The sequence below is a fragment of the Gopherus flavomarginatus genome, chromosome 5 (genome assembly GCF_025201925.1).
Source record: "Gopherus flavomarginatus isolate rGopFla2 chromosome 5, rGopFla2.mat.asm, whole genome shotgun sequence".
Lineage (NCBI taxonomy): Eukaryota > Metazoa > Chordata > Testudines > Testudinidae > Gopherus > Gopherus flavomarginatus.
The window spans coordinates 75753137-75779286 of record NC_066621.1 but is presented as its reverse complement, the minus strand read 5'-3'; the positions used below and the strand labels follow the sequence as shown (position 1 = coordinate 75779286).

The following is a 26150-nucleotide window of genomic DNA, read 5'->3' as shown; positions in this document are numbered from 1 at the left end:
AGGGCCCAGCTCCACCAATGTTTGGGGCCGGGTCTCTCCCCTGCCCCTCCTGCCACCCCCATGCACCTCCCCCGGGCCCTGGAGCATCCCGGCCTCAAGTGGGTGGCTGCCCCCTGCAGCTCCTTGCTATGCTCCACTCTGCTGGCTCCCAGCATCACACTGCAGCTGCAGGGTCCTAGTGCCCCATCAACTAGTGCCAAGGCAGGCTGCCCCTGCCCCTGCCCTTCCGCCCCAGACTCTTCCCTTTTCTGGTGGGACCCTCCACCAGCACGGCTCCCCACCTAACCTGCGGTCACCTCTCCTGCCCCAAGCTGGGCAAGGGATAGCCCCATCCCCCACCCCCAGTGAGGATACAGCAAGGGGCAGCAGCAGGGAAGGAGAAGCGCATGTGATGGCAGTCCCCCCACTTGGCACCCACAACAGGGGAGGTGAGGGGGCTTCCTGGACCTGAGAGGGGCCCTAGGAGCACATGTAGTAACAGTGGTGTGAGGTGAGTGTGCTGCCAGAGGAGAGGAGGGCCCCTCCACCAGATCTCGCTGCTCCTGGCAGAGAGAGGGCTGGGGGGGGGGCGTCATCCTCTCTGACCCCAGCCCTAGGGCAGCCTGCCTGCACCCCAAACTCCCCATTCCCAGCCCCACCCCAGAGCCTGCACCCCCAGCCAGAGCCCTCACCCCCCCCACCCCAACCTTCTGCTCTAGCCTTGAGCCCCTCCCACACCTCAAGCCCCTCATCCCCAGCCTAAGCCCTCATCCCCCCACACCCTAGCCCTCTGCCCCATCCCTGAGTCCCCTTCTGCATCATGAACCCCTCACCCCCAGCCCCACTGCACAGCCCTCACCCCTGCACCCCAACCCTCTGCCTGAGCCCCTCCCAAACTGCAAAGCCCTCATCACCAGCCCCACACCAGAGCCCTCACATTTTTGTATTATTTAAATATATATATATATATCGGCTTACAAGGCAGGGGTGTGGGGACGGGACTTGGACCTGTTCTGGGAACCACCAGAAATTATATAAACCTGCCACCCCTGCTATGGAGGGAAGGTAGCTTTATGCTCTAGCCAGGGAACCAGCACGTATACTGGGTGCCCTGGCCCTGACCCTTCCCTAGCAAGTTCTGCCCCCCGTCTCACTATGAGCTGCATCAAGGACTCCAAGTCTATGGAAGGTTTGTGTCTTTCTTCATCATCCCCCAGGGAGGACTTTCCACTGCCAGGAATCCCCAACCAGGGAAACTAGTAGAATCCAGGGAGAGAATCAGGCCCTGTATCTGTATCTGTTAACTTTATGAGGGAAGTCTGGTGGAAGGTAGGGGAAGGGCTCCAGGATCAGTGTTTATGAAGATCCAAAGATTCTATCACACTGCGTAAAACTTTATGAAACGTCTAAAATTCTGCCTGGAAACAGGACATTTAGAATTCTCCTTACCTCACCAGGTCAATTGGCTGGTATTTATAAAAGACTCCATAGCTTGCCCATTCCTCACACAAGAGCTGTAAAATAAATCACAAATGAAAGCTAAAATAAGGCATCATGTAAATGAGCCGTTTCTCCTTTTGTTCCAAGTTACTGCACAGTTCATGTTGTGCTCTGGTGTTGCTCTTCTTGTGGTTGCACATACCTCCATCGACCAATACATGCGTCTGCATTAAGTGTTAAAAACAAGCTTGATGGTTTGGCACACTGCATGCTACAATGATGAATTCTACTGCATTAAAAGCTCTCCAACAACAGCACTAATGGATAGATGTAAGGGGGAGGGTAACCTTGATTTTATGATTTGCTGCAAATCATACATCAGTCAAGTCTTTAGCAGAATGGATGTGAGTGTGAAGGATGGTTGTTCTTGGAGTTATGAGAGAGAGAGAGAGCAAACTAGAATAAACTAGTTTGCTGTTGCTGCACTAATATTTTGCATCTGTAGGGAGGAAGTGTACTGAAGTGTCCAAGAAACTGCATTTAAGATCTTAAGAAGAACACAATGATCTTTGCTAATTATTTTCAGTCAGGATTTGGGCCAAAGAAAATAAACGTCACCATTAATGGCTCACAAAATGAAATGAAATACTCACAAAACAAGGTTCATCTGAAAGCACTCAATGTATTATATAATTTACATTGTAAACAAGACTACACTTCTGAGATTTGATTCTTCCTGATCCAGTCCAATTCTGGACAGAGAACAAGGAGGCATTAAACTGGCTACTTGACATCCTTCTTGCCGTTCAGCAAATTTTAAGGTCACTATCTTGCCACAGAATATTAGTCTTGGTACAAAAATCTCATTGATTTCTGTGAAAGTTCTTCACACAGAACCAGGAAAAATAAAGCCCTAGGTTCCTATGATCTACCTGTGAATTCCAGTACAATGATAGTCTCTCTATTTAGTTTTCTTTCTTTAGTTTGAATTAATAATATAAACAATATAACAATGATTAATCCATGCAAGCAATACCAACGAATAGGTCTGTTTGTTCTAATTGTCACCACAGTCTTCATTCAATCATTTGGCAATGGTAAAACCTCTCAAATTTAAATGCATGAGTTGATTGCTATCAACATGTTTTCTTAATTGTAACTTTTGGTAAGAAAAAAACAAAACATCAAATGTAGCACAGAGAATCAGAATCAGATTAATTTAATCAGCAAGTACATTCTGAAATAATAAGCAGGATTCTTTCAAAATATGCTGCTAACAGCATCTTTTCCCTTTGTTTTTAGTTTAATTTTAACCAACTTAGCATCCTACCTATTATCACAGGTTACTTGCATCTTGGTTCTAGACATGAGGAAGCAAGCAAGTGAGCTGCATGCTCACTTATTTCCCACTACCAGAGCATGTGGTAGGTGACTGGGCATGGATATGGGCATAGTTTGTGCCCTATCACCCGTACTTCTGGTTGGAATGGGGGTATAGGTCAGCAGCAAATTACTAACCTATCCTGCAGCACAGGGATAGCTGGGCAGGATTTGATTTGGAGGTGTGCCTCTGTATGTCAATGCCAAACAAGGCTATCCACCTGGGTGGTGCAGCTTATGCATCACTTTTACCTAAAGCTGGGCTTAAAGTCAAACCCTCTCTCTGAATTAACTATTAAAAAACAGTAAGTGGAATATAAATAGCCCATGGGGGGCTGAGAATGAGGATGTGAACACTGGCCCATTTACAAAACCAAAGAGTGCTTAAACTGATTCATAGATGCAAAATAATTAAATCATAAAAACTAGCATTGCCTAATTGTTAAATAATTAATTCAATAAAAGGCTTTTAACTTGTATGTCTTAGACACAAGAATTCTAAATTAATTTCCCTTAGGTGCAGATAAACCAATTTCAGATATTTTGTTCATATAAGAATAGGCTGATGTTTCCTAAAGTCATTAGGTTATTTGAACCATCATGTGGTGAAACCTGACATCTCAGAAGCTTACAATTCTACCACGAAATAAAATAAATAAATAAATAAACCCAAAAGCTTCACTGGCAGTCTAACTGCAGCCCAAATTAGTCTCAGAAGTATTCTCCCATGTGCCTAGTCTTAGCAAAGGAGATCATACAGGGAACATTATTCTTAGAGCAGTTTTGCAGTTCTCTTACAGAGTGATTACTAAAGGGTTCAAAGCTTGCCTGCTGTAATTCACCTCTTCTCTAAATGTGTTCAAATCATTCAGAATAATTACATTTTTATTTACATAACAGATGTTTAGTCAGTAAATACTAAGTGGTTTGCTTATTTTCCTCTCTGCAACCCAAATCAATCAAAATTTATTTTTTTGAGCACAACAGTAAGAACAGTCATTTTAGGAACTGAAGGTTGAATGTCATCCTTTTATTATACACAAACATTCATGCTGATTTGCTGTTTAGATTTTTATTTTAATCTACTTTACACTAGTGATTCAGATTCTTTTGCTACATCACCAAAAGTTTTGTTAGTTTGAGATCTATAGCCTGAATTTTTAAAAAGTGACTAGTGATTTTGGGCATCTTGATTTTCAGGTGCCCGAATTGCAACATTATAAAAAGGACCTGACTTGATTGGGCAGGTGCTCAGCACTTTATAAAAATCAGGTCCCTTTCAGGTGTCCTAAATTGGGCACCCAAAAAGTGAGGCACCTAAAATCACTAGACACTTTTGCAAAAGTAGGCGATATGTCTCTATATTTGTATGTTTAGTATGGTCTTCCCAAAATTTATCAGAAAGATACTGAATTAAAGAGATTTTGCATCAATGCATATTTTTCAATTTTGGAGGACACTTCAGATTGAAAGGTTTATACTTGTAGTTCAAATATAAACTTATCACACCATTTCTGCTGTTTAGCTGCCTGCTATTCAGAGTGCAGCTTCAAATCAGTGATTATGAAGCATCCGTGCAATGGTGCTAAATATTTATTTCAGGGCTATTTCTCAATTCTTCATTAGTTTTGTGATAAAGATGTAAGGCCTGAGCAACTACTAAATAAGATTTGAGAGTTTCTAGAGTAATTATTAAGAACCATGACAGTTTGCCAAAGAACTATTTAAAGGAATTGAATGTCAGCAGAGAGTAAATATTTCAGAATTTGTGGAACGAGTGAGCCTTGGAAAGGCACTGGTCAAGAAGATAATTCAAAGGCTTTGAAGAAATTTAGTCTTTTGCTCCTGCTTTTGTTTAAATAACTTGTTTTTCAGTAAGGAAAATTACACATACATGATATTTTTAACTTAAGTATAAAGGAGAAGGCAGCAGAGTGCAGAGGGCTAGTCACAGAACTAGAAGTCAGAAATTTGACTATGAATCTTGGCTCTGCCAATGACCATTCTATGCGGTCTTTGGCATATCCAAATTTCCAAATGTGCCCTCTGATTTTGGGTGCCTCCATTTTGGGTGCCCAACCTGAGATGTCTTTTGTCTGATTTTCAGACATGCTGACCACCCACACTTCCCACTGACTTCATTTGGAATTGTGGGTATGCACCAATTCTGAAAGGCAGCCTCAAGCTGTCTCAGGTTTAGAAACCCAATAACTGAGGCCCCAAACTTAGTGTCCTCTTTTGAAAACTTTGGCCTTAAGCTTTTTGTCTCAGTTTTTCTGTTTGCAAAATGGAATCCTTTCTTCACGGAAGTGTTATGAGAATTAATTTGATTATACTTGCAGAACACTATATATGTACCAAATATCATATTGTGCAATTGTCCTCCCATAAAAGCAGCAAAGAATCCTGTGGCACCTTATAGACTAACAGACGTTTTGGAGCATGAGCTTTCGTGGGTGAATATCCACTTCGTTAGATGCATGTAGTGGAAATTTTCAGGGGCAGGTATATATATGCAGGCAAGCTAGAGATAATGAGGTTAGTTCAATCAGGGAGGATGAGGCCCTGTTCTAGCAGTTGAGGTGTGAAAACCAAGGGAGGAGAAACTGGTTTTGTAGTTGGCAAGCCATTCACAGTCTTTGTTTAATCCTGAGCTGATGGTGGCAAATTTGCAGATGAACTGAAGCTCAGGAAAAAGGATGCGAGTGAGAAATCTACATTTTGGCAGAGAAACAGCTGGAGATTCCCATCCCCAAAGACTTTGTCTTTTGAACCCCAGCTGTTTCAAAGAAGAGGAAAAAGAATAAAGAATGGGGAACCGATGCCCCAATTTCTCTCCCCCTTTACCTCTACTCATGGGATCGACAACACTTGAAGGACAAAGGAAGCATCATTGGACTGGGGAGGGATCCTGGCTGAAAGAACCAGCCAGTAAGACTGCTAGAACATGTGGTGAGAGAGACCCTTTGCTTTGAGTTCATGTAGCTTGTTAAATTAGGCATTAGTTATTTCTTTGTAACCAATTCTGACTTTTATGCCTCATTACTTGCAATCACTTAAAATCTATCTGTCTATAGTCAATAAACTTGCTTTATTATTTTATCTAAACCAGTGGGTGTTTGGATTGAAGTGTTTGGGAAACTTAATTTGGGATAACAGGATTTGTGCAGATCGTTTTCTATTAATGAAATGATATACTTTATATGAGCTTGTGTTGTCCAGAATTGTGCTGGGCAGTACAAGACACACATTTCTGGGGAAAAGTTTGGGACTGTGAGTTTGCTGGTGTTGCCCTGCAGTATAATTCATGGGTGGCCGGTTATAGCACTCACGCAGTATAGCTGGGAGTGATTTACATACGTATGTGTGAGCAGGCCAGGAATGGTTGATCTCACAACAAAGCAGTGTAAAAGGCTCCCCAGGTTGGAGAATTGAGGGGACACAGTTGTCCATCAGTCCAGATTGTACTTAATGTCACAGCAACCTTAAGAGAAATTAAATGTAAATGCTGACATATTTCCTATGATGATGTGAAATGCACCATTATTATATAGGGTAATTTATACACATCCATTTTGGAGTAAAATTAACATTTAGAAATGCTTCTGCTATATGGCACTGACTGACTTTCCATGATATTTTCTGGGGAATCTTGGCAAATGTCCAATTCCAATTCAAAAGACCAATGTGACTTGTGAGGCTAACACTCTTGAGAACTTGCTGAATCGCACATATAACTTACTTTTCTGTCATTGAGCTCAACATTTTCACCTTCGTAGTCACCCTTTAAAAAAAGAAAAATTGCATCATCCAACAAGTCACACCCAGAGCTGTTATGTGTCTCACATACCATGTATCCTACTCTCATAATGAATCAAAAACAGAAAGGCAATTTGTTAAATAATGCTGTATTATATGGGGTCATTTCTCATAGCACACTTTGTCTTCTGTCATCAAGCACATTAAGAAAAAGTAATAAAGTTGGTCACGGAGTAAAAGGAATGAATAAGTAATAAAGGCAGCCTAAAAATGTTAAGGGAAGAATGTGGTTAGAGATAGGCCCACATTTGAGTGATATCCGGGGTTTAGTTCATGCATTATAAAAAGAGGAGACCGGCTTAAAAGGCTGACCCATATCCAAACTGTCCCAAAGCTCAGGGGTGATTAAGTCTGGGGCTTTGATTTGGGGCCATTTCTAAATATGATAAGGAATACAATTATGGAACAAATAAAATATACACATCAGTGGCTATCAGAATTTGTCTATGTGTTTAATAAAGCACAGCAGAACATTAGCATGTACATATAATAGAATTTATTTAATCTTTTATGAATGCTAAATAGTATCTCTATAGCAGATGCTTGTGATAAATGCCAGATACAGAAAAGGCTGGATTCTGATCTCATTCACACCAATGTAAACCAGTGATAACCCCATTCAAGTCAATGAAGTTTTATTAGTTTTAAACCCCCTGCAAGTGAGAGGAGTATGAGGTTCAAAGGGCCTTTTCCACCACGATGTTACTTCATCTTCACACTACAATCCTTTATACACTCACAGAGCAGATGCAGCAGGGGCATTAAGCACTGCTCTGTTGACATTCATGAAGCCTATACAGGAAGGGACCATCTGTAATTGTTTCAAAGCCATCCACTTCTCAGTCTCTTGGGTAAGGCTGTTAGTTAATGCTAACTGTGGTGTACCTATCAGTCCACTTTGGCATGGATAGTGATCCCCAAGTCATTTTATAAGGCCATCAAGTTAGAAAATGAAATCTTTGGGTCACTACCAACCTGATACAGATCCACACCAGCGCACCAGTGGTAAAATAAAATTCCTTACTGTCTTCTGATCCTACCAGTCCCTACTGGCACTGTACATTAAAGTATTTGGACACTTCCCCAATGGCAACCCATTATACATACAATCACTGACATTTGCTGTTTATATAGGGGGAATACCAGGGGGATTTAGACTAGGAAATTAGCTACTTGGAGTCACAGATATTAATACATTTCCTCGCCATAGTGCCAGAGTCCTTGGGAGCAGAAGGTCAAAAACTAACAAAAGTATTTAATTTGCCAAGCCATGTTAATAACTCCACTAACTTTATATTAAAGTAGCATTTGATGACCAGGGAACTAACTTGGCAGGTATTATTATTAAAAGCCAACACAGCTGACAGGTAAAGACTGTACAAGTTGTGAAAACTCGTTATGAAAGCAGAGCAGGAAATGAAGCTTGTGAAACACTAAAGATGTTTGGGATGATGCCATTAATATATAACATATTAAGGATTTCTTGGTGTCAGATTTGCAGAAATGTAAAATATATTCCAAGATCACTTACATCATGCAAAGGATATGCAGCACTGTAAACTCCATTGGCAAGCAGACTGGTGATTCCTTGAAAGGCAAAGAATAATAGCGATGTACAATTTTAAATTTGGACAGTCTCAAGTTAACATCCAACGTTTCTTAAGAATTTCTTCAAAATAGCATTCATTTGGTTAGCTAATAAAGCTTCTGCCATCTAATTCCTCTCCATATAATTTCATTTTCATTCATACAGATCATTAAAAAGGATTCATTTTACAAAATGGAAAACTGCAGAGGGTAAGAGGAAGTCATATATTTGAGAGTGAAGAATTAGGAGACAACGACTTGAAATCAGTCATTACAATAAATGACATTCTCTGAAAAGTCAGTCTGATTTGAAGAGCAAGGCTGCAGATTTCAAAGCCAAAAGCTGGATTGAAAGAAGAATATCGCTGGATTGATTGTGTAAGGGAACATACCTACTAGGGTTGCCAACAGTTTCTTATTACAAGGGACGTCCCTTATTTTTAAATCTTTGTACAAGAAGATTGGGAGTTTCTGAGTGCTGCAAAAGGCAGCAAGAAATACCCCTGGGAAATGTAGGTGAGTACTGCTTATTAATAGTATTAATACTACTACTACTATCAGGAGGAGGGGCGGGGAAGGGGTGCTAAGAAAACAGTTCTTTACTTTTGAAATACAAAGTTAGCAACCCTAATACATACGCACTCATCATACACTCAAAGTTTTTCAGATTGGTTAGCAAAGTTGTAGGGAAAGTCTTTGCAAAGACCTTGGCATAATACTTACCATATTTACCACATTTCCATCTTTTATTTAAAAGGGTAGTTTTCGTCTTTCTTCCCTCTCCTGTCCCTGTTTACACATTTGTCTATTAGTTACATGCATGAGCCTTAAAGCAGTTAATGCTGCATCTGTAATGTGTGTGGGGTGGGGGAGTTCTGTGGAGTTTATTCTCTGCCTTGTGGAGAGTGATCTCATTCCTTAACTTTGGGATAAATTAAGAGAAGTGAGGACGTAACAGGAGAAGTTATACATATAGTTAGAATTGTGCAATGGGTGAAGAATGCACTTAGAAATCTCATCTTGCTACAGAATTCCAAAGATTGCTTAGCAGGACACTGATCCTTGGAGGCTATGGTATATAATTTCTATATACTGTAAGTTTTATTATAGCTGTTGGCATTAATATAGCTACTGCCAAATATGGAGTTTCTACAAGTGTTTGAATGGGTCTCGTTACCCACTGAAGATATGTTTGGTGACTCTGCTATCTAATCTTGAACGATGACTTTTAAGATCACATCCTCAGTTGGTGTAAATTAACATTGCTCCATTGATTTCAACAGAGCTAATGCTCACTTGATCAAAATTGGGTCAGTGTGTATAATAAGAGTTTAAGAATATTACAAAGAGAAAACACTCCCCCCCCCGACATATTGTGGTGTGTTCTATCTAGACAATTGTTTATTGATCCCTTACTGACATAACAGCATGGGTCTGGATGTAGAGAAATATAGGGTATGTTTACACGAGTAGTTCTCATACAATGGAGCAGGCCTCCCAAGGAAGGCATGGGAATGTGCCAAGGGAGGAGCAAACTGTGTGCTTTTTTTTCTTTTTTTTTTTTTTAAATAAGAGCTTTGGCTCTCAGCCCCGGGTGGCTGGGGCTCATGCAGAAAGGCCATGCACACCCAGGAGGCAGGGATAAAGGGTACAGCTGGAGCCTCACCACTTAGGCTTGGCTCTCCTTCTCTCCCGGCCCCATCCATCATCTGGAGGTGGCGGGGCTCTGGCTATCAGCCCTGAAGTGGCAGTAGCAGCGCAGAAGTAAGGGTAAGTCTAATGTGAAAAGTGATATTGATGATCACATGGTCTCTCTTACTTCTGTGCTGCTGCTGGCACAGCGCTGCCTTCAGAGCTGGGTGTCCAACCAGCAGTCACTACTCTTTGCTCTGCCTTCAGTGCTCAGTGGTGGTATATATGCTTGGGGGGGCGTGGAATAAACAACTACAGACACAAAGAAGGGGGCCCAATCAAATAAGTTTGAGAACCACTGGTCTACACTATCATGTGGTCACAGCCTCTGACACATGCCCAGACCCCCTTACCATCCACGGACATGGATATGCTCTTCAATGTCGATATATCCTAAGAGCACGAACCAATGAAAGGTGTGTTTTTTGGCACTGTGGGCATTTTTATAAGCTCATTGAGGCCCTGATCTACAAGGCATTAAGTGACTGCTGGAGGAGTTGCTGACTGTCCTCAAGCCTCAAGAGGTGCTCAGAACCTTTCAAGGTCATGCTTTTAAAAAAAATCCTATGAAGACTGCACAGTTATCAAGCAGTAAGAATTACCTGCAGGTTTCACACTGTCTTCAGTTAGAAATGGGTAGCAGGCAGGTAATGCTCAGCCCTAGTGATTGCACTGCTGAAGATTTAAGCACCCCACCTACTATATATGGACATGAAAAGTTTTGGACTACAATTTGCAGTTTCACAAGTATGCACTAATAAACAGCAAAGACTAGAGAGTGTTCACTGGGCAGCTTTGTTATTTCTACTTGGCAGCAAAGTTCAGAGGAAAGCACTTCCAATATATCCCAGAGTTACTAGTATTTGTTTAAATCTGTTCCAAAACTTTCTTTGATTATATAATTACCAAACATACAAGGTCAGATGGAACCACACTGATTTACACCCACTGATTACATGGCCCAATCACCTCTTTATCTCATGCACTGTGTGTGGTTTTTCCATGCTCACATCTGGTGAAGGTGGTAGAAGGAAGGGGACCCAAAAATGTAACATCTTTTTCCTCATTCAGGTAACTGTTAATGTGGTTCCTGTTTCTGACCAGGAAAGCAAGCAAGCAAGCAGCCAACTCTAGGACAAGATTCCACATTGAGCTGTGGGACTTTCCCCTGCCACAGTGCAAGTTCATTATTTTGGCTATAAAACTGATCCAGCAGGAGCTTTGAGAAAGGGAGGCCACTCCTGAATTTGGATTTCTCATGTTACAGGAACAGTGTCTGGTTGCACCCAAAGTAATCTTAAGGCATATATGGACTCGCCACCTGTACACTGTAGGTTGGGACTTACATTGCAAAGTCAGAGTATACAAAGTACTTCTGTCTTAATCATCCCTCCATTATTTGATGGATTTCTTAACAGCATTTCTGTCAATATTTGTTCAGAGCTACCTGTAATTCAAGTTTCCATACTTGTATTTAACTACCTGTGGACAAATGAATATTTTAACAGTTGTCAGTTTTTCCTTTTGATTTGTTTCTTCCATGGGATATCAGGTGTGGAGATGACTGGACTTGAGGAAATTTAGTTTTTGCCACATATGATTTGGTTTATTATGAGCTATTTATTCACTTCAGTGCCATAGTTTAGTGGATCCCTGCTTTTCATAATCAGTGTTAAAGAGACTATAAAACAGCTGAAGAGGGGATACATGGTCAGCAGGTCTTTATCCGGGTGACCTGATTTTTATTTCTTCCTGTTTAGTGAATTTAACAGTTGGATCAGTTCTGAAGGCTAAAATCCACCATCCATAGGCAGCAGTAGTGTAAGCTTCCCCATATTACTCTTCCACTTTGTCACAGAACTGGAGAGACTACCTCTACCTCTACCGATGAGGGATTAATCTAGTCCCCAGGCCCACTCCCATACGTGGCCGGTCTGCTGAGTTAGTGAAGAATGTTTTGAAGACTTGTCAACTGATATCATTTCTCACAAGCCTTTAAAGAGCTATCAGATGAAAACAATTTTAGGTGACTATTGAAGTAAACTGGAATTATGTGGCTGGATCTAGACTGCGATCCTGAAGCCGCTGAAGTCCATGGCAACATTCTCATTGATTTCAATGTGGATATGACTGAAACCCTAGCGATCAAGAAATGACCACACATTATTAGTTGCAGGGCCATATCTTAGTGTTTTATACTGCCATCCAGTCCCTTTGTGAATGACCTCTTTGTGCCTCAAAATATTAATTTTGCTTTACAATTTACTTAAAGATCAGACCATAAAATTGGTTTACAGCAATGAATCTAAATCTTTACAGATGAAAAATGTTCCTGACTAAACATAAATCATAAACACAATAACTAAGCTAAATGAACTTAAATCAAAATATGGAGGATAAAAACAAAAACAAACGAACAAACCATCCCTTCAGTTGCAATTTGCAAACATTTGTGACACCTGAAAAAGATGTTGAACTCAAACCTACATAAAGTTCCTTACCCATGCTATACTTGGCTTTGGTACATGTTGTTCTTTTCAGTATTTCATAAACCTGTATTAGCAAGATGGAAGAAAAGAAAACGTTACTTGAGATACTGCCACTGAACATCAAGATGTTCTGTGTAAACGAATCTTTTTCAGAGTACAACCCAAATAGAAGTTTTTGGCACAATGGATCTGTTGATCACAGCTAGTAAATTAATGTTCTCTATTAAAAGCTTGATATTATTATGTTTTAAGGAATGTTGTTGTTTTCATACACAATATCTGTAGAAAGGGAAAAAAAGCTTGATGACTAAACTGTCAGTTAGCAAGATATGTGATTATTTGTTTGAGGGGAAGTGGGTTAGATTTAACTGTTCACTATGATAGTGATGCTATTCATAGACACTATACATAGATCCCAGATTAAAGATCTTTTCCTACAAGCATCTTGTATGTTACTAATCTGGCATATAGCGTTAGATCCTCAACTGGTGTAAAATGACATAGCTTCATTGACTAAAATGGAGCTGTGCATATTTTACCACCTGAGGATCTGGCCCATTAGATCTAGGCAAAGCTCTAAAAACTCACCATTTTGTCAGTCACTGAGTTACATAATAAAATAACTTGACACTAAAATTTCCTAGGCATTATGACTTCAGTGCCAAAAATGGCATTTATTTATTATTTAATTTATTGTTGAACATGTTTGCATGTTCCACCAGGCAGCCTGAGTGGCTGAATACTCATCACTGTTGTTTCAGTAAAGAGTTGTGCTCTCATACAATGAAGCACATATTGGACTTGGAGGGAGGCTAGGGGAAATTCTTTTGTAATTAAAAATGAATGAAATAATAAATGAACTCCATGAGGGACAGCACCCTACTCCCCTTTACCCTGTCCAGTCAGGAGAACCATAAAGTGGTTTCTTCAGGATGCTGGCCTGCTCTCGCTCCTCTACACCATTCCCCAGCCTAGGGCACCATCATGCAATTTCCTTTTCCTCTTGAACTGAGTGGGCAGGTGGATATATGGGACATTCCTCTCTTCTTTCAAGGCAGGTGGTAGCAGAGGGTGCTGTTGACCTTCTTAAAGATATTCAAGAGGGCCAATTAATGTTTATAACTTGATAGTGCAGCCACATTTATAAGTCAGTGCTTTGAGAGAGTGCACCAGTTTCAGAAGTGTAATGCTGAAGGACTCTACCACACAGACCTGGATGGAGCCAAAAGAATCTTTGAGATCTATTTAGTGAAGAATTTACATACTAAGAATGCCCAAGTATACTCTGGCACTGTAAATTACATGCCTATTCATATAAACATTCAAAGGGTTAATTTTGGATGTCTTTGCTTCTATCTTATGAGGTACATATATGACTCCACCACAGAATGTGAATGCCTCATAATTGTGGGTGGATTTTATCCTTGCAGCATTGAAGTGAGGTAAGAAAATATTATCCTCATTTTACAGATTGAGAACTGAGACACAGAGTAGACTAAGCAACTTGCCTAAGTTCATACAGGAAACCTGTAGTTGAACTGAAAATTGAATTGCAGTCTCTTGAAGCCCAGTCAAGTTCCCTATCCACTAGGCCAACTTTCCTCCCATCTTGAGACACATGCATTAGCTTCTCAAGGGACTGCTTGATCATATTCCCTTCATCTTTGTTCCCTGCCCAAACCTTTTATTTCCTCTCTTTGCTCTTTTCTTAATTTAGGGCTATATTGTGACTACTCCTCCCTCATGCCTTACCCTGACACAGCCAAGGGGCATGTCTGTGTGTGAGGATTCCCTTGCCATTATACAGCTGTGTAAGGGCTACCTGAATTGTAGTGTCTGGGGATGCTCAGAGTTTATATAGCAGATGAGCAAAGAAACAAGTTGGCAGGAAGTTAGAGGCACCCCAGAGGAATCATTCCTCTATTATTATTTGCCCCTAAAGGTCCCAGATGAGATTGGGGACCCCATTATTATTTTCTGTATTTTTGTAGTGCCAGAACTCCATTGTGAAAACATGGCAAGAGACACCCTGCCCAGAAGAGCTTACAAACTAAATGGACAAGACAGACAGAAGATAGGAGGAAATCCAGTCACAGAAAGGTAAAATTACCTGCTCATGGTGACATCATAGGTCAGGAACAGAGCCTGTAATGCAATCCAGGTTTCCTGACTCCACAGCCAGTACCTTATCCACTAGACTACATTACCTCTGACATGCCTAAGGCACAATCTAGTCCTTAGATTGTAAATGTTCTGGGGGCAGGGACTATTTTTATTTTCATTGCACATCTCTGGCACAAAACAATTAATAAATAATAATAGCTCTTCAGAAGAGCTCTGTGTAAGCTTGAAAGCTTGGCTTTCTCACCAATAGACATTTGTCCAGTCGATGGTGTTACCTCACTCAACTTGTCTCTCTATGGCACTTCTACATATAGAGCATTAAGTCCTGCAATGGAGTTGCAGGGGTGTAAATTAGGGCAAATTTATAAAATGCTGTACAAGCAGTAGAAGAGGGAGTGTGTCTAGTGAAGAGAACACCAGCTCTGGAGGCAGAATCTGTATTCTATTCCTGGCTCTGAACCAATTCACTGTATACTTTGGGCAAGTCACTTCACTCTCAAATGCTTCAGTTTCACCGTCTGTAAAATGGGGACGGGGGGTAATGATACTGACTTCCTTCGTAAAGAACTCTGTGGATGAAAGATTCTATACACCTGCTAAATATTATTAGAGTTCTGAAAATCTACCCTAGCACTGCCTAAAGTGCACCATAGAAGTGAATGTCACAAGTTAATATAATAAAGGGAAATGGTCATTCAGACAATAACTCTGATTGAAATTCAGTGACTTCTGTCTCTGTTAAGCTTGGTTTAATGCCATTTTTGTTGTTGTTAAATAGAGATATTATTTTAAAAGTTAGGAGATGTAAATTCCCCTTCATAGCCCAATGCTGCTTTAAAAATATCCAACTGTGCCAGTAATACATAGCTCTTAGATAACGTTTTTCATCAGTAAATCTCAAAGCTCTTTACAAAGTAGGTCAGTAGCCTCACTTTACAAATAGGGGAATATAGGCACAGGAAGTGGCAGTGACTTGCCCAATATTATCCAGCAGACCCATGGCAGAGCCAGGAAAGGCATCCAGATCTTCTGAGTCCCAGTCTGGTGCTCTATCCATTAGTCCATGGCGTGTCCCAGAATTATTGAGATTCTAAGGTATATCTACACATTTGATGGTGTATAAAGTACAAACACTGCAAGCAAAGTGAGCATGTGTATAAACAGCAGTGTAAGTGGTGAGGCATAGCTTAGGTAAGCAGAGTAGAGTACCCAAAATACCTGAACCCCCAGTGAATGTAGCCTATGCTGCTCTCTACACACCTAGACAGCACTTACCATGTCTACGTTGCTATTTTTAGCAGTGTAGTGTCCCACCGCCTCCCTGCTGCCAGAGACTTTCCCAGTTGCAGTGAAAGGCTCTGGCAATATTGAAAGGTTCTGGCAGGTGGAAAGCAGTGAGGAAAGACACCTCATTGCCTCCCTGTTGCCAGAGTCTTTCACTGCTGCATGTAGCTACACGCTGCAGGGAGAAGTGTGGACACACCCTGCCTTTCATAGCGGCATGTTTCTACACATGTAGTGCCTGAACTCTACACACCACCGTAAGTGTAGACAAAGCCTAATAGAATCAAAACTGAGTTGTGCAAAAGAAGGCATACTGTTAATCTCAAATAGTATTTAGCAGCCACGCTAGAACTGTGCCCTGGAAATGCTTCATTTTGTTATTTAAATAATTTCTGCCATTGACAATTACTGGCATTTGGTACTGGGAGTTTGGATTAAAACTAGCAAAGGAGCACTTGCTAGTGGGAATAACCCTGCTGTAAATTATTTTAAAATACAATACTTACTATCGTGCTTCTAGTTTTGCTGTCAAAAAAGGACTCTTTGTCAGACAAATCAAATCTGTCAAAACATTAGAAAGGAGAGAAAAAAAAGAATGCTCATTAGGTAAAAAGCTGCCTATAATTTTCTACACTTGGTGACCTCTTCTCATTTATCCTGGGGATACTGCTAAGCAGTAACGTTTACTGCTTATGATGAATGTTATTATCAATGAATAAACATAAAATGAATCTAATCTAATATCCCTTCTAAAAGAAATGCCCATCCCAAATTCCCCAGTTTAGGGGGTTTGGCAACAGGTTTCATTGGTTTTATAGATTCATAGATTTTTAAGGCCACAAGGGACCGTTATGATCATCTACTCTGACTTCTTGCATAACACTGACCTAGCATTTCACCTAGTGATTTTTTTGATCTAGCCAAGAGTTCTTTTGTAAATTACACTGGCCCAGCTTTTGCCTCCTTTATTCCATAATTATTCTAAAAGTAGTTTCATTGGAAAAAAAAAAGTGAGACCAGACAAGTGTAAGATCCTTCTCAACCCAAGTGCAAGTTACTAAATATGACCCTTTGTGATACTCGGGCATCCGATTATTTTATTGGATGAACATCCCTCATGCTATAAATTCACATATCAGGTCAATTTCTACAAATCTGGACATATAGCAAAGGAGACATATTCTGCAAATATGTCATTTACATGCACCCATATTCTGCCTGATACCATCCTACTGCACAGCTCCCTTTCATGTTCTGTGTCCACTAAAGGTAAAAAATAAATGTCTTTGGTGGAGATGCTGCGCCCAAAGACTATTATTTGCTCTGGGGAATTGTGTTTGGGTATACATATAAACCATGCCTCTTCTCCCAGAGCCACATCCTCTTAAAACCTCTCTGCTCCTGGCATGAGACACCAGGAGGGCCTGTAGAATGGTCTTGCCAGAGGTTTCCAGAGGAGACAAAACTTTTGCCAGCCTCTGCTTTTTCCTGACATGCATATATACACAATTTCAATTATTCTTGAGATCTCATAATGGGCCCAAACCTGTTCCTGTGGAAATCAATGGCAAAACTCCCACTGACTTCTAGGAGAGCCAAATCAAGCCCTCTTCTTGTAGATGGTACACAATACATGTATTACCTGCCCATATACTATTAAGGAGGCTATCAGTTATGTTTATCAAACCACACTCCCATCTATAAATTGTACCAAACACTTTATTTTTGCAGTGAAAAGGACCATAGTAAAACCATAAGTATTATGATACACATTTATCTTTGTAGTCAAAAAGGCATATTTGTTACTTTGGTCAGGAGAGTTGCTACATACACTATATGACAGCTAAAATGAATGCAAATGCCACACAGAGATTCTTAAAAAGCCCGATTCCTGCACAGTGAACTAGATAAGATTTAACTTATTATGAAAAGGAAAAGTGACCATTTTAATGATCACTTCTGCAATATCAGTGCTGATGCACATTTTTCTATTAACCTATTCATGCCTGTGTCTCAAGTGGTATTACAAAGGCTTGATCCTGCTGATGCAAGCAGTTAATTTAGATGAAGCTTTCACTTACAAGTGTTGTTTCTCCCGGGAGAAGGGATAAGAGAGGCGTTTCACTGTCTCTGGTTTGTGTTCTGCTACTTTTGGCTGGATAGGTTCTGTTATTTTTTGAATTACAGAATTAATTTTTTTCAAAAGACCATGGGCTTGATTTATCTGATACACCTGAGAAGAAGGAAATGAACAATTAATACTGTATTGCTATCAAATTATTAATAAAAGATTCTGAAGTATAAGGAATAAAACCATCTTTTAAATAAATACACTCAAATAAACTAATAAGGAGCAGCGTGCTATTGCTCTACCTTCTTTAAAAGGTTGAGAAACAGATGGACGAAAGGGGCAAATTGAGGCAAACTCAGTCCAATTATTCCCTAAGAGTCAAATCCTGCCCCTTATTCATTCCAAAGGATAAGGCTGACTGCTTCAGGGAGCTAAAACCATAGAACTACTCTGTGGCCACTACAGCAGCTTAAAGGTTGAAGTAACTTCTGTGGCCATCGTAAGCCGCTCTGTGGGGTGAGAGCAAGGACTGGAAGATCCACATAGCAATGGATTCCTTCTCCCAAGAACTGAGTGTAACCACATCAGGAGCATACTTCTGACCTCCAGGGTGCCCAGGGAAGCTTGCATGTGAATGCTCTGCATCACAGGCTTTTAGCATCCCACCCCTTCTACGTAATGGAACCACAGTGGATCTACTTTTCACCAGTGCAGTAAGGGCAATTTGGGCCTATGGTACCAAACAAGTGCCAAAGTTATACAGGAATTGTATTAGAAGATTAAAAAAAAAAAGAATAAACATCACAGCCTGAGCCACAAAGTTCTGCTCTAAAGCCAGATACAAATTACCTGAGGTGTCTAGATGAAGGGGTTTGGTTTGAGCTCATTTCTAGGTGCAGCCAAGTGAAAATTCATTCCTCATTTCTGCTAGGTACAGGCAATAATTGGACTATGGCCTGAAAGCTTAGAAACCTCTCACTCACTCTCTTGACAAAAATGCCCTTTCCTATGTGATACTATTGCTCCAAGGAGCTTAATGGCCTTAACAAAAGAGGAAACATAATTAAAGTAAATAAAGAGATAAGTGGGCTAGGATGCCACTAATACAATATTTAAACCAAAAGTTTAAATTTAGTTTTACTTGCAATAAATTACTTTGGGTTTTGAGGCTGTCTCTTGTTCCATTAGAGACTTCTTTCTCTGCAGTGTCTGGAACCGGCACTTAAGATATCATTAAATATTAATCCACCTCTAAGTTATGTTCACTGAATAGTACAACTTCATATCAAAGATTATTTAAATTTTGGTCTCTGGAGAAAAGACACTATCACTTTTATAATGATACTTCAAATATTCCAAAGGGTAATTTATTCTAAGCTAATTTAGTTCCAGACCCTGCAAACACTTACATGCATGATTAACTTTATGCACACGAGTAGTCTCTGAGCTCAATGGAATTATTTGCATGCAAAATGCTACTCCCACATGTGTGTTCAGGATTGGGGCTTTGCTGGAGTAAGAAAAAATAAATATTCCACATAGTGTATATTTAAGAGTGCATTATCAGCTGCAATCTACCATTTCAAAATGTACTGAAGGTATGAAATACTGTACAAACTCATTTGTATCATGTGAAGAATAAGACCAGGAGCTAGGAACTCTTGATTTCTGTTCCCAGTTATGAACAGGATTCTTTCTGTAGCATTAGGCAAGTTAATTAGGCATTCCTCCTCAATTTCCTTATGTGTAAAAGGCAAATAGGAATACTTATCTCCCTCGCAAAGTTGTTGTGAGGATTAGTTAATGCTTGTAAAGTGCTGTGAGGATGAAAAGCTCTACATAAGTGTTGTGTGTACATTCTGTGTGTATGTGGAGGTATGATTCTTGGAGAAAAAGAAAATGATCACGAACCTTTTTTGTGGGCATCTTGAGTTTCAGAAATTCTGCCTCCCGGCACAAAACATTCCAAGGTGCATGTATTTTTACAAATCCAACCCCATGTATTTTAGTCTAAAAAAGGAAGGGACAGACAATAATTCAGATGAAATAAAATAAGATGCTATTTTTCTTCCAGTTTCATACACACTGAGGAATCAAGTAGTCCACAACAGACAACATTATAAATCTCATCTGTTTAAAACAAAACTGGGAAACAACTGCTTCTAAATACCAACAATATTATCATTGAATAAATCATCTGATTTACTGTCCACAAGGTGCTCAAACCACAAACAAGAAACACCATTGTACTCCAACAAAATAATTATCCCAAGGTAGAATAATTATTTTATTTTAAATTGAGAAAATAAGAGTTGTTTGGAAAATAAAAGGTATTTGCTATGGACAAGGAAAATATACCCAGTCACTCACATTTGAATTAGACAAGAGTATGTCTACACTGCAATTAAAAATGCACAGCTGGCTTATGCCAGCTGACTTGGATTTCAGGGCTCACAGGCTAAGGGACTTTAACTGTGATGTATGTGTTTGGGCTCATAGCAGGGCTGGGCTGGATTCTAGGACACGGCGAGGTGGCGGGGTTGTAGACATACCCAAAAGGGCCTGATCCTATGAGGTTTGAGCATCTTGTGCAAGGTGTTAAATGGATTGATGTAAATGGAGTTGAGGATAGTCAGCAGCGTCTCACAGCATATGCTCAGAACCTCTAAGGATCAGAATGACAGTCTTCCTGTAAGAAAGAGGCAAAAATGCTTCATCTGCAGAGCTGTTGTATACATCTGAGCTTAAATGGTAAACTTTTATATTAATACTACAGAAAGATTTATAGGAAAATATCCAATTTCTTCATACATTGGTCCAGATTCTTCCCTGCATTAGGGCCACTTTGTACTGCATGGCTGACATGTAGTTGTCCTAAAGCCAGCATAGCTGACTATGTGAAGAGGCAGAGAGTTGGTGTAATGGTTCCTATAACAATCCTGCCCCCCACCCTTCAAATGCTAGTGTACAGGGATGGGGTTGGCTGTCCCTGCTCAATCATGCAGAGTTGGGGTTCATTCATCTTTTCTATTATACAACTTATTTTTAACAAACACATTTGCTCTCAGTGGCTTGTTCCTCACTACCCCCAGTAGTGACTCAGCTGCTGAGAAAGTTCATGCTTGCAGCTTCTGAGCTGCATGTACTGAGTGCAGTATGTAATTCCAAAGTGGAACAGACAGGACATGCCAATGCATTTCACAAGAGCAGACTGGTGACATTTGATTTGAGGCACACTACTAAGCTTCAAAATCAGCAGTTAGCATTAAGAGGAAGCCATGGAGCTCATTAACACATACAGACCACAGGAATTGCTCCCATCTATTTTCTGCCTTCCTTTAGCAGCCAAGTTTACAAGTAATATTTGGGTTTTCAGATATTTTTGTATTCTGTCACCTAAAAGCTGCAGAGAAGATTTGACTTCCTTATTGAAGTACCTACTTGCCTCATCTCTGGCCTGCACATAAACGGAGGAGCTTTCACATGAACAGCTGTGTTAGCTATGTGCAAAGGCAACTAAGTCTGCTGAGAATTTTAAAGCCAGTAGTACAGGTATTTGAAGAACAGGAATCTTCAAAAGTATGACCATCTCTCTTGTAACAATGAAAGCAAGGAAGAACCTGGGGTGATTCCATGCTTTCAAAAGTATATATACTCACAAAGATGACAGATAACAGCATTGGGCCTTTTTGTTCCCGTGTGCAGTGGAAGTGCTGCAAACTCCAAATATGCATGAGGAAAAAAACATCTTCCTCCTCCTTCCCCACAAAAATATTGTCTAGATGCCATCATGCCACTGAAAAGGGGAACCTTAGGAAGGTGTGCAACTAGCAAAAGTACAGTGCCTTGTCCGATTCCTGTGCTTGTCATCCTCAGCCATGTGCGGTAGAGATTTTCCAACACCTACAGCCACCCACGATTCTTCAGGCCCTTGTCAGATGCACATTTAAATGTACATTATATTGTGATAATGGTTTTCTACCCTTACCATTTCAAAGCACTAAAGTGAATCGTTCTTATCACTGATCAGATCAACAGGCTATTCCGTTTAAACTGAGGTATAGCTTTAAACAGCAAAAGACTTCAATCTTTCTGGCTTTATCTTTCCATTCTCGCTGCTGTACTTGCTTATGCAAGTATAAAAGCTTGTTTTCAGCTTGCAGTACTCTGCACCAGCTTTCTGGAAATACATTATTCAGGGGATATAAATAGTTGCCATCCTCCAATGTGTCATAGATTCAAAAACATTTATGAGTTAACTTCACAGAAGAAAGTTTAAGCAACTTAATATAGGTCTTTCTTTTAACAAATGCTCACTTTTACTAGTATTAAAGATCTGCAGTGTGACTTCATGGTTCTCCCAATAATGCCTTTCAGACTCAAGCAAGTAGCTGCAAGCCTTTTGCCTTACACTCAAGCTTTGGACATGAAAGTTGATGTAGATCCCTGTGGCTCTCATCTCTGTACATTTCTTTTCTGTTTTGATATCTTGCATTGAGAGGACAGTGTCTCTCAGGACGGGTATGCATGATGTCCTAGTTTGAACTCAAAGACCTTCAACATTATTTAAAGCAGTACATGTCAGAGGTGAGGACACCCCGCCGTGTAAACTATTTTAATCTGCATGACTTGGCACAAGGAGATTGTCAATCTACTATGGTAGTTTGCAAATTAGATGGAAGGCTCTTGTTACTTATATTTGGGAATATAGAACCTGAAATGGAAACTCATTTCCCTTTTCCAGGGTTTGTCCTATCTGTACATTCATGAATGTTTAATGGATATATTGAGGATTTTTTAATGAGCAGATCACAGATTTAAGACTCAGCTCTTAGATCTTGTAAATAAAACTTACAAAATGTTTACCTTCTCCCTCTGCAACCTCAGGCATATTGACTGGATCAGTTAATTAAAACATAGTCGCTTCCTTTGAAATGAATCTGACCATGGCTATTTCTGCTAATCACACTGGCAGCAGATCACATACACCCCCAATCATTTTACATAGTCAAACAGTCTTTTAATAGAACACATTGTTTCTGCTGTGCAGGTGAAAGGAGTTATATACAGCATCACTGATCTCTAATAACAGTGGAAAGATGAAATAAGATCTGAAATCCGCACTTAATCTAGCACTTAATCTAGACCATTTACAAGGCCCCCATGAACAGATTTCATTCCTTTGGAGGCTAAACTGAAATGTGACAATTTCAGTGTAAATAGCTCTTTTTCAAACAGATTGGAATTACAAGTGGGCCCAATCCACAGAATTTATATGCAGTTTGGATATTGACCAAAGTTCAAAGGGTGTTTGAAGCTGGAGTTTTTTTTCCACGCTCAGTTTTATCTGTAATATTAACGTGTCACTGACTTCTGTTTTAACAAAGGATACACCATAACATGAACTTTCAAGAGATGGTCCTAAAATGAGAAACTTCAGATCTAGGTCAATATTTTAAACACAGCAATAGAAAGTTGTTCAATCTAAGGATTAGGTCAAATTCACATCTCGATTTAGAACAGTCCAAAAAGTTCAGGGGTGTTCATATCTCAGGGTCTGATGTGGGTCCATCTTAAGGACTTTCAAAAAGTCTCTTAAAATACAGATTTTTTAAAAATTCTACATATTTTAACAAGGAGGCTAATTATGAAGAGTACCATGTAGATCAGTTAAAGATCACTTTTAGCAATTCCATGACAATTTCCACCCCAATGTCTACATTAATGTATTTGCTGTTTTAAAAGCCCATGATGTTCAGAAACCCAACTCTGAGATGTATTAAATATTGTAATGATTGACACTGGTCACCTCTTCTATACCTTCTGTCCTCCTCCACTCCACTTTTGTCCTCAGTTCCTCTCCAACAGGGGGGAGAAAGCTATGGCCAGGACAAACCCATAAGAGGGGTACAATTGGAGGGAAATACTGAGTTCCTGAGGGAGAGAAGGCAGGATTTGCAGGTCTTGGATAGGAGAAAGGGCTCTCCAAATTATATGGATATCCTGAGATCTGCGGAGAAAACTTACACACGTCTGATCTGGCCATCTGCAAAGATGTCCAAGACATTCACTGATGGCTGGCCCTTCTATGGTACTCCCCTGGCTTTTCTCTTTCCCCAGCAGTAGGACTCCCTCAGGAACCGTGCCTCCCTGCCACCTTGTTGCTTATCACCCCACACTATCTCTCAGGGGTGGGAGGGGAGGCGTGTCATAGACATAAGAGACGTGTCCTAGGGGGTGGTGCTTAATATTAATAGGGTCAGAACTCATTTCCATGGGAATTTCTCAACTGGTTTGTTTTGGGACAATGCTACATAAAGACTTCTCCGTGTCACTGTCTGGTCACCCTCCCACCCCTACCCACAGAAACCTGTAGTGTCTGCATGGAGGGCCTTGTGTGGACTAAGTGAGAGGAGAGTGTGTGAACAACCAAGGGGATTCCATTCATTTCAGCCCCTCCACACCATGACAGGCTATATATGCTACTGTCCTGAATGTGTTCACAGTATATTTGTTTGTTTAGGCCATGAAGTTGATTGATACTATGAACATTATATATATGGGGGGGAGGGATAGCTCAGGGGTTTGAGCATTGGCCTACTAAACCCAGGGTTGTGAGTTCAATCCCTGAGGGGGCCATTAAGGGAACTGGGGTAAAAATCTGGGGATTGGTCCTGCTTGGAGCAGGGGGTTGGACTAGATGACCTCCTGAGGTCCCTTCCAACCCTAATAGTCTATGAATATGAATATCTGAGAGAATTTAAATATTACTACTGAGCATATAGAGTAACATTTTCCCAGTGGTTTCAAAATGTGCTATCAGTTTGTGTTATATTACATTTATGAAGAAGCAAAAGTTATATCCTATTATGCTAAGACAAAAATTGAGGTAATGTGTACTCTTCTCACAACTACTAGGGTTTATTCATTACTGATCTCAGCGACATATCAGGCTCTTTGGGGCTGTTGATACCCATCTTAGTTTAGTGCAGACTTCAGGCAGTTAAGATCTAGAAGCAATCCAGAGGATTCAGGGCGCCCCTTCCATAAAAAAAAGTTGCAATACTATAGAATACTATATTTTCATGGGGGCTCCTGCAGGGCCTGGGGCAAATTGCCCCACTTGCCCCCCCCCCCCGGACAGCCCTCTCTAGAAGTATAGTAAGTTGCATATTCGTATCAGATAAGACAGTTCTAGAAGTGCTCCAGTTTTTTCTTCACTAATTGCTCAGAGTACTTCAATTCCTGGATGATGAAAATGTCATGAGAAGCCTGCATCACGTTTTTTTCTTGAGAAATTAAAATATGAATTTAAAAAAAGTTAAAAAACCTTCACTTCAGAAACTGTCTCTTATATACTGGGAGATCAACTACACTAGGGGCTGACACTTAGTTGCTAAGATGACCGGTATGAAAGGGAATTGAGTGTGCTACAAAAAATAAAGGTCAATACTGGGAGGCCATGAGCATCTGTAACTCCCACTAGAGTCAACAGGGGTTTCAAGTTCTCAGGAACTGCTTGATATTTCTCAGTATTTGGCCCTTACTTATCTTATTAAGGTAAAAGAGTTCAAAAGTTTATTTACATCTTCATCTCTTTCCAATTCCAGACCAGCCTCCATGAGATTGCCTTCATACTCCTCTCTGCGGAATCTCTTATCATCTTCATGATAGTCCATGTGAGTCTCACTTTCTCCCACGTCAAGGTGCCCGCCCTTCCCAGGAAGCTGATGATCCTGTTTGATGCTTCGGGCACTTGAGTCATTGTGATAAATTCGTCTAGTGAGCGTCTTACTGACTGAGGATTTCTTGTAATGGTAAACCAAGATGTAGTCCACTTTCCTCTTGCCATCTCTAAAATAGAGTCCATGTTTGCAGTTGGCATCTGGATCCTGACACAGCGAATTTAATAACTGTGAACAATAGGGGAGGGAAGAAGAGTAATTAGTACTCTTGCAGACAAGGACACCAAACAAATATTAAAAGAAACCAAATTCACATTGTTTCTCCTTTTACAGAGCAGAGAACATCTTATCTTCAAACACATGAGAGTTTGAGGACTGCCTCCTGTGCCACTTAGTCAAAGATTTTGCAAGTTAACACCTGCAATTCTCTTGATTGACCAGCTGGAGTTTTATTGCTCAGAAATAAACAGATAAAATGACTGGGATTTAATCTAATTACTAGCTGTCTAGTTCATAAGTGAGCTACTTGGTGGGTTTGATTTTCTCCCTTTGTAGGCTAATCACCAGTAAGATCATCTGTCCTTCACCAAAGACATCTGT

General features: G+C 40.3%; 1 protein-coding gene and 1 long non-coding RNA gene across 2 annotated transcripts in view; one reads left to right on the top strand and one right to left on the bottom strand.

Moving 5' to 3' along the window:
* The window catches only part of ANO1 (anoctamin 1), a 142224-nt gene that overhangs the window by 45635 nt on the left and 70439 nt on the right, over window positions 1–26150 (bottom strand). The window contains exons 4-11 of the mRNA XM_050955271.1: window positions 25452–25778; window positions 19777–19875; window positions 17876–18027; window positions 16301–16355; window positions 12399–12450; window positions 8150–8205; window positions 6542–6583; window positions 1429–1493 (exon numbers count right to left, since the gene is read on the bottom strand). Coding sequence (XP_050811228.1) covers window positions 1429–1493; window positions 6542–6583; window positions 8150–8205; window positions 12399–12450; window positions 16301–16355; window positions 17876–18027; window positions 19777–19875; window positions 25452–25778 — 848 coding nt within the window. The remainder of the gene's footprint in view (window positions 1–1428; window positions 1494–6541; window positions 6584–8149; window positions 8206–12398; window positions 12451–16300; window positions 16356–17875; window positions 18028–19776; window positions 19876–25451; window positions 25779–26150) is intronic.
* Window positions 8661–26150, top strand: part of LOC127052180 (uncharacterized) — a 29443-nt gene continuing 11953 nt past the window's right edge. The window contains exons 1-2 of the long non-coding RNA XR_007774690.1: window positions 8661–8721; window positions 25476–25544. This is a non-coding gene — a long non-coding RNA (uncharacterized LOC127052180). The remainder of the gene's footprint in view (window positions 8722–25475; window positions 25545–26150) is intronic.